This window comes from Lycium barbarum, chromosome 5 (genome assembly GCF_019175385.1).
Source record: "Lycium barbarum isolate Lr01 chromosome 5, ASM1917538v2, whole genome shotgun sequence".
NCBI lineage: Eukaryota > Viridiplantae > Streptophyta > Magnoliopsida > Solanales > Solanaceae > Lycium > Lycium barbarum.
Window position 1 is genome coordinate 111,778,001 of NC_083341.1, and position 10,467 is coordinate 111,788,467.

General features: G+C 30.9%; 1 protein-coding gene across 1 annotated transcript; it reads left to right on the forward strand.

Moving 5' to 3' along the window:
- The first annotated feature begins 497 nt into the window (after positions 1–497).
- LOC132642609 (ethylene-responsive transcription factor ESR2-like) lies at positions 498–2,003 on the forward strand. The gene has a single exon (XM_060359707.1). It carries the CDS (start codon positions 593–595, stop codon positions 1,766–1,768), a length of 1,176 nt encoding a protein of 391 aa, XP_060215690.1. The 5' UTR covers positions 498–592; the 3' UTR covers positions 1,769–2,003.
- Positions 2,004–10,467: the final 8,464 nt, after the last annotated feature.

Below are 10,467 nucleotides of genomic sequence, written 5' to 3' on the forward strand. Positions count from 1 at the left end.
ATGAAATCAAGTTTAATTAGTACTCCCTCCGTTCATTTTTACTTGTTCACTATATAATTTTTCATTTTTCTTCGTTATTTTTAGCCTTAATATTAATTACTTATTCCCAAATTATTATTTTTTAAAGGATATGCAAAGTCCAAACTGAAGAAGTAAAAGTAAACTGATGGATTAACATTATGCACTGTACCCGTAAGAATTATACTCATTTAACACGTAAAAGGTTATTATAAGTAACTTTATTTAATACTACTAACACTGATTGGTAAACTTGAATTACAATTAGTAACATTTATTACGCTATGAGTGTATATCTATAAATTTAATTTAAATCGAATTTGGTAAAGGGAAAAAGATACAGTAGTTCCTTTGTAGAGTACTAGCTGTAGTATTTACTTTCTATTTAATGCCCGTGGGAACGCGTAAATTCTCCTTTATAGATGCAACCCGCAACACAATGCCATTATAAATACAAGCTCAAGTCCAGAGTCCCCATACATTCTCTTCTGCAAAACAACCTTGTCCCCAGAAAAACAATATTCTCTACAGAGTTTTTTCTTTTTTGCATTGTTTTCGCATCATTTTAAAAAAGATGGAAGATGCCATGAGGAGACTTAATCAAGAATCTGATCATCTCCCTCTTCAAAACACCACAAACTCTACTACTACTAAAAGATCATCATGTGCCACAAACAAAAGATCACTCAAAGACGGTGGTGGTTCCTCCGTCGGCACCGTGAGGTACCGTGGAGTCCGCCGCCGTCCATGGGGACGTTACGCGGCGGAGATACGTGACCCACAGTCTAAAGAAAGAAGGTGGCTTGGTACTTTTGACACTGCTGAAGAAGCTGCTTGTGCTTATGATTGTGCAGCTAGAGCTATGCGTGGTGTTAAAGCTCGAACTAATTTTGTTTACCCTCCTCCTAATTCTATTGCTCAACCTACTTCTACTAACGATGGTTTTCTTAATATTCCTTCGTTTAACTATACTAGTTTTAAGCAGGGTTCTAATACTCTCAAGGACTTGTCGAATAGACAGTTGTTTCACTCGACTTATAGTTCCACTAGTCCTTATGGCAGGGGTGTCAATGGTACGGTTAGTTCAACGTGTCAGAAAAGCAATGATTCTTCTTCTTTAAACATGCTATTCTTTCGCGAACTTCTCAACTCAAATTCCTCCAACAACAATACTTCTTCCTTTTCGTCAAACATTGGTTACTTGAACACAAATACTATGCCTAATTTGTATGAACAACTGCCAAATTTCATGTTCAATCGCAATACTACTAGTGGCTCTTCTTTTTTACCCACTAACAATGTTGTTATTCCCAGCTCATCCGTTATGACTACTGTGCCAAAATTCGAAAATGTTGTTCATAGTACAGTCAGCAGTACTACTTGTATAGATGATTCTACAGGCATGGATTTTTTTCCATCTGAGCCATCTGATTCTGGATTACTAGAAGAGGCCTTAAATGGTTTTTTCCCGAAGCCCAAGTCCATCAAGTCAGAGCCATTGTCTTACTCTTCTAATGTTTCTACTATAGGAGAATTATCTGGACTACTTCCTAATTTTCCACAGCAGATTAACGATGGTTTAAACAGTGATTTTGGATTTTCATCACAAACGACGTCATCTTTTCCAGTGTGTAATCAAGATTATTTTCCAGCAAATCTTCAGGTGTCACCAGGAGACAACATGATGGGAGACATATTTCAGTATCCAGACCTTCTCAGTATATTTGCAGCTAAGCTGCAAAATGCTTGAACTTTTAACTGCATGTTGCAGGACTCTATCTAAGCTAGTGATCTAACGTACTGGTTTCTGTTGTATGGTACTTTAATATTGTTGACAAGAAAGTTTTTATGTTGCTAGTATTATCTGGATGTAAGCTGTTTCCAGTTTAAAAAATTAGGGTTTTGAAGAGAAAAAAACAAAGCAGAAGAAAGTAGCTGTTGAATTGTACAACTTTGAAGTTGTATGTATTAGTGTTACTTTAAGGTTTATTAAGAATTATAGCAGTGTATTATTTTCTTGATATGTTCGTTCAGTATTTTTTTTCCTTTGCCATTGTTCTAGTAGCTGCGGACTTTGAATCTATTGAGAATGTTTTTCGTGGTTCCGCTTGCCACTTGGCTCATATTATACATTTTTTTTCTTTTAGTTAAACCTATTTCTGCTTAAATATTTTATGATGATTTGCGGATTTTACGTAAGTATAGTATTGGTTTTTCAAGTGTTGTTAGACTCTTTGGTGGTAGACAAATACACGTGTGATGATGCTTATTTAAGTTAATATATAAATTTTATTTTATTACAACCATAAAAAAAGTAGAAGAGGGGATTCGTTATATTTTTGACCAGATCTGCGTTTTTGGGAGTTTAATCCGCTGGGTATTGGGAAGGTGGTCGGGGTGGGAAGATTTTCTTTTCTGTAGGATGGATGTAAAGTTTATTGGGTGTAAAGTGTGAAAGGAGATGGCATAAAATGTGTTTGTTCGAACAAAAAAAAAAAAATCCGTTGGGTTGACTTTCAGTTGCCAAATACTCCCTGCAGATTAAAAAAAATAAAAAAAAAATAGTTCATTTAATCATTTACACCATCCTTAACAAAATACTAATTTCTAGATAAAAATAATTTTTTTGATTAAATTATTTCTAATTAAATAAATATTGCAAATTGATCATATATAATATTTAATAGGGATAAATATTAAAAAATCAAAATTAATTTTTTTTAATTTGATAAGTGAAAATTTTTTTAACTCAAGAAAAAAGGTAAAGTGGACTTTTTTTTAATCCGGAAGGAATACTGTACTTCATGTCTTTTTCTTTTTCTTACAATTAATTTTGTATTCCTATCTTTGGGATCATGGGCTTTTGGTGTGTGTTCATCTTGTCATGTTCTTGTTTCGCCGGAAAGTCACCTTTTAAAAAGGAAAAAATACCGCTCCCTTGGTTTAAAAAATAATATAAAGGGTTTAGAGTAGGAATATCAAATTTTCTAACATTTTATATCTTTTCAAAGTAAGATATGCAAAACAACAATAGTTACACTTTATTTCTCAATTTGAGATCAATTATATGAATTTTCATAAATATTTAACTTTAAGAACAATAATTAAACTTTAGTCTCGCAATTTGAAACCGATTGTATAAAGTCTCATTGACATTGAGTTAGAATTATCGGCATATCTAGTAGTGTTAAGTACTCACTTCCTTCATTTTCACTTGTTCATTATATTAAAAATAGGTGTCCATTTTTATTCGTTCAATTAGAAAAATCAAAAGCTAATTTATTATTTTATATTTATATTATTCTTATTATTAAGTATTATTCATTTTCCAACATTTAGAGGACTTATTATTGAGTGAAATAAAAAAAAATATTTTATTTATTATTTTTAAATGTTGTGTCAATTCAAACAGGAACAAGTAAACACGGACGACGGAGGGATTACTATTTTATGAATAATTAACAACGACAGAATTCAAAGCATCTTATTTATTCTCAAGATTGAATGCGAATAGCTCAGGACCATTAAAAATTGATTAACTAATTAGCTTTATCTGACACGAAGCATGCACACGGCGAAAGTGGATCAACTGCTAAGTCGCAGATCTAGACCTCCATTCATAATCATCTGTTTTAATCAATTGATTACCCTATAATTAATATATGCATTGAGGTCATGTTAAATTAAGTCACTGTAGTAACAACCAAGTACTAGCAGTAATTAATAATTCACATTTGAAACTATAATGTCACAAATTCTACTTTTAAAATAGAGTTGATATCAATCAAAGAAGAAATCATGAGATGTCATCATGGTAAATAATTGGTTGGTAGAACAGCGGATTAATTATGGTCCCTAATCTTTCTATAAATGTTAACATGATAGTATGCCATTATACACCTTCCGTTCACTTTTACTTGTCTAGTATTCTAAAAATACATTTTTCACTTTTAGTTTATTAAGATAAGACAATTTTTTTTTCTGTTTTACCCATAGTATTAAGTACTCATTTCAAATCAATTTCCAAGTCTATTAAAACAATACACCAATTAATATGGGTATTATGGTAACTTATACACTTCATTTATTATTTCTTAAGGGGTAGGCAAAGTTCATAGTGGACAAGCAAAGGTGAAGGGAGGGAGTTTAAGGGAAATTCTCGCTGTGCTTGTTCTACTTGATCTTAATGCGTGAGTTTAAAATAGAAAAAAAGAACTTGGTGACCGTTTTTGGTGAAAACAATAATGTTACTAAACAATGGAATTGGCTGTGGATGAGATCGAATTGGTTGATTTATAATCGAATGATGGTATTTAGCTGAGTCCGGCGCCAAAATGGCACTTTTTTGGACGTTGAAGACAAAAATGGTATGTCTTTTTTTTTTTATACCAAAAGGGGCATTTCGTTGGTTATTCAACGAAATGTTAACCCCATTTAACATTTTCCGTCAAATGTTAAAAAAAAAAAAATGCATTTCGTAACATAGTTGGCGAAATGCAATATTTTTTTTATTTTTGTTTTTAACATTTGACACCAGCTAACATTTTGGTGTCAAATGTACAAAAAAAAAAAATTGCATTTCGTTACATACCTGGCGTGTTATTTTTTTAATCCTTTATTTTGAATATAAATCTAATTCAATTAGATAAAAACATAGTTAAAAGATATAGGAGAAAGAGTAGTTGTAAATTGGTGAAAGAGTAGTTGTAAATTGGTGAAACTTTAGATAGTCATAACTTTGCGCTCGGATATCCGATTTATGCTATTTTTTTTTTTTGATTTTGCATATTTTTTCGAGATCTAGCCGTGCAAACGGTCGTAAGGCGGTTTGGCCAGGCCGATTTTCTAGAAAACCTCTTTTTTCCCTTCCAATTTTAATTTCCCCCCAAATTGGCGGGAAATTTTCAGTTTTCTTTACTTATAATATGATGATGCGCAATAGACTTCAACATAAAAATTTCGGAGTAATGTAGCTGTGAATGTCAATTTCACTTATGTGGTTTCAATTTTTGAAAATAAAGCTGACTAATTTTCTCGACATATAAAGTTCTATAATAACCTTACAAAAATATAACACTTAAACCTAAAGTTTCCAAAACTACTGCAGTAAAATATTGCTTTATACAAAAAATAATCTGTAACGTGTGTTTTTTTTCTAAGTTTCCTAAAATAAAATTATGAAAATATAAATTTTTGATGCAATTTTATTCTACTATACCCAATTTTTTTTTTTTTTTTGTTTTTTTAGAAACCTAGCGAAATACAAAAATAAAATAAAAATTGTATTGCATTTCGTTACATAAATGGCGAAATGCAATAACACAGTAAAAACAAAAATTGCATTTCGCCATGTATGTAACGAAATGCAATGCAATTTTTTTTTTTGTTTTTGTATTTCGCTAGGTTTTCTAACTAAAAAAAAAAAAATTGCATTGCATTTCGTTACATCCATGGCGAAATGCAATAACACAGTAAAAAAAAAATTGCATTTCGCCATGTATGTAACGAAATGCAATGCAATTTTTTTTTTTTTAGTTAGAAAACCTAGCGAAATACAAAAAAAAAAAAAAAAAAATTGCATTGCATTTCGTTACATACATGGCGAAATGCAATTTTTGTTTTTACTGTGTTATTGCATTTCACCATTTATGTAACGAAATGCAATACAATTTTTTTTTTTTTTTGTATTTCGCTAGGTTTCTAAAAAAAACAATTGGGTATAGTAGAATAAAATTGCATCAAAAATTTATATTTTCATAATTTTATTTTAGGAAACTTAGAAAAAAAACACACGTTACAGATTATTTTTTGTATAAAGCAATATTTTACTGCAGTAGTTTTGGAAACTTTAGGTTTAAGTGTTATATTTTTGTAAGGTTATTATAGAACTTTATATGTCGAGAAAATTAGTCAGCTTTATTTTCAAAAATTGAAACCACATAAGTGAAATTGACATTCACAGCTACATCACTCCGAAATTTTTATGTTGAAGTCTATTGCGCATCATCATATTATAAGTAAAGAAAACTGAAAATTTCCCGCCAATTTGGGGGGAAATTAAAATTGGAAGGGAAAAAAGAGGTTTTCTAGAAAATCGGCCTGGCCAAACCGCCTTACGGCCGTTTGCACGGCTAGATCTCGAAAAAATATGCAAAATAAAAAAAAAAATAGCATAAATCGGATATCCGAGCGCAAAGTTATGACTGTCTAAAGTTTCACCAATTTACAACTACTCTTTCACCAATTTACAACTACTCTTTCTCCTATATCTTTTAACTATGTTTTTATCTAATTGAATTAGATTTATATTCAAAATAAAGGATTAAAAAAATAACACGCCAGGTATGTAACGAAATGCAATTTTTTTTTTTAACGTTTGACACCAGCTAACATTTTGGTGTCAAATGTACAAAAAAAAAAAAAAATTGCATTTCGCCAGGTATGTGGCGAAATGCAATTTTTTTTTTTAAAAAACATTTGACACCAGCTAACATTTTGGTGTCAAATGTTAAAAAATAAAATAAAAAAAATATTGCATTTCGCCAACTATGTTACGAAATGCATTTTTTTTTTTTTTAACATTTGACGGAAAATGTTAAATGGGGTTAACATTTCGTTGGATAACCAACGAAATGCCCCTTTTGGTATAAAAAAAAGAAGACATACCATTTTTGTCTTCAACGTCCAAAAAGGTGCCATTTTAGCGCCGGACTCGTATTTAGCTCAGCTATTTTTAGGTATAAATCCCGTTTCTTGTTTAAATGAGAAAAAACAAATACAATTATGAGCAGAATTTACTTAATAAAATTAATTCTGTATTTAATATAAAAATTCTTGGATTTCTAGATGCATCCCAATGTAAGACATTCAATTTGGAAGACTAATCGTACCGAATTTATATGTGGTCGACGAACAATAATTTAATGACACAATTTTTGCACAAGTCCAATGGGTGCAAAAATGACATAATTTAAAGCGATTAATTAGTCAAAGGGGTCCACATAAGCCTTTTAGTATAAAGATATACGTGATAATGCGAAAATAGGAGAAGAAAGAATTCGAAGGACGGAAGAAGGATTAGGTGATCTATATATAAATACTTACTCGCTGTGTTAAAAAAAATTTGTTACTAGCGTTTTATATTTACATTACTTTAAATAATTTAATTTTAATATTAAGAAGCTAAAGTCAGAATAGATATCACTTAATTAACAGAGTTTAAGTTTCATATATAGTGTAAGTAAGTTTACACAAAAAAGTCATATTTGCCCATAGGTAATCAGTTTTATTTCGAAAATTATGAATCCGACATATTTAGATGGCTTATCTGTAAATATTCTTTGAATGATTTAATATTATAAAAATTATTTAAATTGCTTAAACTCTAAGCAATAAATGTATATATACATAATACATGTCTTGCATTTATTAATTTGTTATAAACATCGGGCATGAATAAATTTTTACTTGCAAATCACCGATGCTTTCGTAACAAAGTAGTCAAAACATTTTTATCGTTTTTGACTAAGTAGGCGTTTGGCATAGGATTTTGGGAGCCTGATTTCAAATCATCGTTTATTTATGAATTTGCACAAAATTTTAATTTCAACTTTATATCATGATTTCAATTCCAAAATTTCTCAAAAGTTGGATTTGAGATTCCAAATTGTGATTTCAAATTTTTTTAAATGTAAAACGTGACTCATATGTTTATATTTTGTAAAAAAAAAAAAAAAAGATCCATATTGTAGATATATTTTATAAATGTAAAACTTGACTCAAAGTGATAATGTTGGATCATCTGCTAGATCATTTTACCGGTACATGCATGCTCGACTTGAATAGCTTGTCCGTACCATGAGAGAGGATTATATTAAATAGTAGTTACACTGCAACGTATGTTCAATTTTTCTTTTCATTGAACTAAAATTCGATAAATATATGTTGTATTTTTAAAAAGTACTTTTGGTGGGGTTTTTTTTTTTTTTTTGGTGTAATTTGCGCCTCAAGGAGGCACTGCCTTTTATTTCATCAAAAAAGAGAGTTGGTTACAAAAGCAGAGGTTAAGCAGTAAGCTAAACCCTGAAGCTTAAGCCTAATGGATATAGGGAGAAAACATTACAATTAAAAAAATTTCCAAAAAAAAACTTTGTTATGAATTATGATTTGCTCATGTGGTAAGATTCAATAAGAAATTATTTTTTTACCCTTCCTCCTTAGGAGTTCCCTTGGTGACTCAAACTCACAACCGTCGGGTTGGAGGCGGAGGGTGCCTATTGTATGAGCAAGCCCTCTTGTCAACTTAAGAAATTCAAATTGCATGTCCAAACAAAACTTCAATTTCAACTTCAAATCAACCTGATTTTAAATTATGTTCAAACAAAACTTAAACTTCAAATCAACCTGATTTCTAATCATATCCAAATTGAGCCTAAGAGAAATGAATACAAAGATCCTGAAAATATACACCCATGCACTCAACGTACACTTCCTTTCAACCAACTGATCAACTCATATAAGCTTATTCTATTTAATATTCTTTTGAATTTACATGTAATTTGATTTTACATTTTATGGCCTGATAATTATCATTTATTTCACGTTTCAAAATTTGTCTCAAAACACTTTCAACCGACTCAACGTAATAACTTATTCAAATAACAACCATGCAATGCATGACAAGCTAGATATATTTTATTGGAATCGACGGATAATTTATGCTTCTAATTTCCTTTTACTTTAAAAAAATAGTAATTAGATCTCATCCAACCTATACTTTCCAAGTATTAAACTCCACTAACATTGAGATTATTTTTCCCTTCTATTACACAAGGGCTCGAATTTAGTCTACACCTTTTGTGTGAGATACACGCAATAGTATCAATAGACTATATGCCTCAAAATCGAGATTGTTTCCAGAGTGAAGCATTCATATATTTGTCCGTCAGGGCAATTTAGATGCTCTACAAGCATCATTGCATGTATTAATATATTAGTATATCGGTTTGTGACGACGAAAAATAAAAATAGAGAGAATACTGTATCGTTGCACCCATATTTCTTTTCTATAGGCAAATGTGGCAAGTGTTAATTGCTTGATCATATTCATGGATGTATCTAAGTGGTCTTAATGAACATGATTAGAGGTAAATTACGGCAGTAACTCCTGGGCCAAGGGAAATCAGTTGTAACAGGTAAATTAAAGTTGGGTGGATATAGCTAGTGGAGTGAAACAAGCTAAAAATCAGTAAAGCAAGCTGTAAGTTGGAGACAATATTCATTAGGATGCAAAATAATGTGACCTACATGACCTCAGCATAGGCAAATAATTTTCCAAGTACCACGTACTCAACAGCTCTTTAATACACTTGTAATATTGAAGAGAAATATGGAGTATATTTCCCAATATAACCAATACTACATTGAATGCACTCATAGTAATGCATGCTAGGGGAAATTTAGGAACTGCTTGTGCTGCCATCCCAAGAGGTGACACTTAGAAACCCTCTTACATCATTGTGTTGTAACTTGTAAGTTGTACATGCTATTAGAATTTGGGTAGTGGTACACATATAATATTATTATATGTATACACATGTACGTGTTATCACTATATAACATTATACTATATCATTGTTTTCGATTAAATGTTGGTAGATGTATGGAATTAAATAAATTGCTGCTTGGATTTAGTGATATAGTTGGGTACTTCAGTTATGTTCCAACAATACAGTTGCTGAGGCTTTTGTCCCTCTTTAATTTTGCAAGCTGTGACATAATGCTGAGATATTATTATACATACAGATATACTAGTTGGCCATACGAAGTACTGACAAGAAAAGCCATGGAGACAATATTATGTTGAGATTTCTTCTTCACCATTCATATTGTCATGTGTGTCGTCATCTGTCGAGAACTTTTCGATGGGGTCTTCGTATTCATTAAGAATCCACCAGATAACTGAACATCACTGATGATTGTGTTCCATGATTTAATACCCTGACAAATACCATTAGGTTGCAAACGCGAGAAAATACATTTCCACATCTACTAAGTAGGCGTTTGGCCATGCGATTTGGATTCATAATTTCATATTTTGATTTCATATCAGTATCTGTTTATGAACTATGCAAAATATTTCAACTTCATGTCATGATTTCAAATTTCAAATTTCAAATTCTCCAAAAAGTAGGATTTGAGATTTCAATATTTTTTAAATGTAAAACTTGAGCCTTAAGTTTCTATTTTAATTTGTAAAAGAAGATCCATAAGTTGGTAGATATATTTTTTAAATGTATACTTGACACAAAGTAACAATGTTGGTTCGTCTTCTTAGTCATTTGATCAGAAATGCATGTTTGGCGTGAAGAGAATGCTCGTACCATGTGGGAAGATTATATTAAAGAGTAATTACACTACAACTCATGTTTAATTCTCCTTTTTATTGAA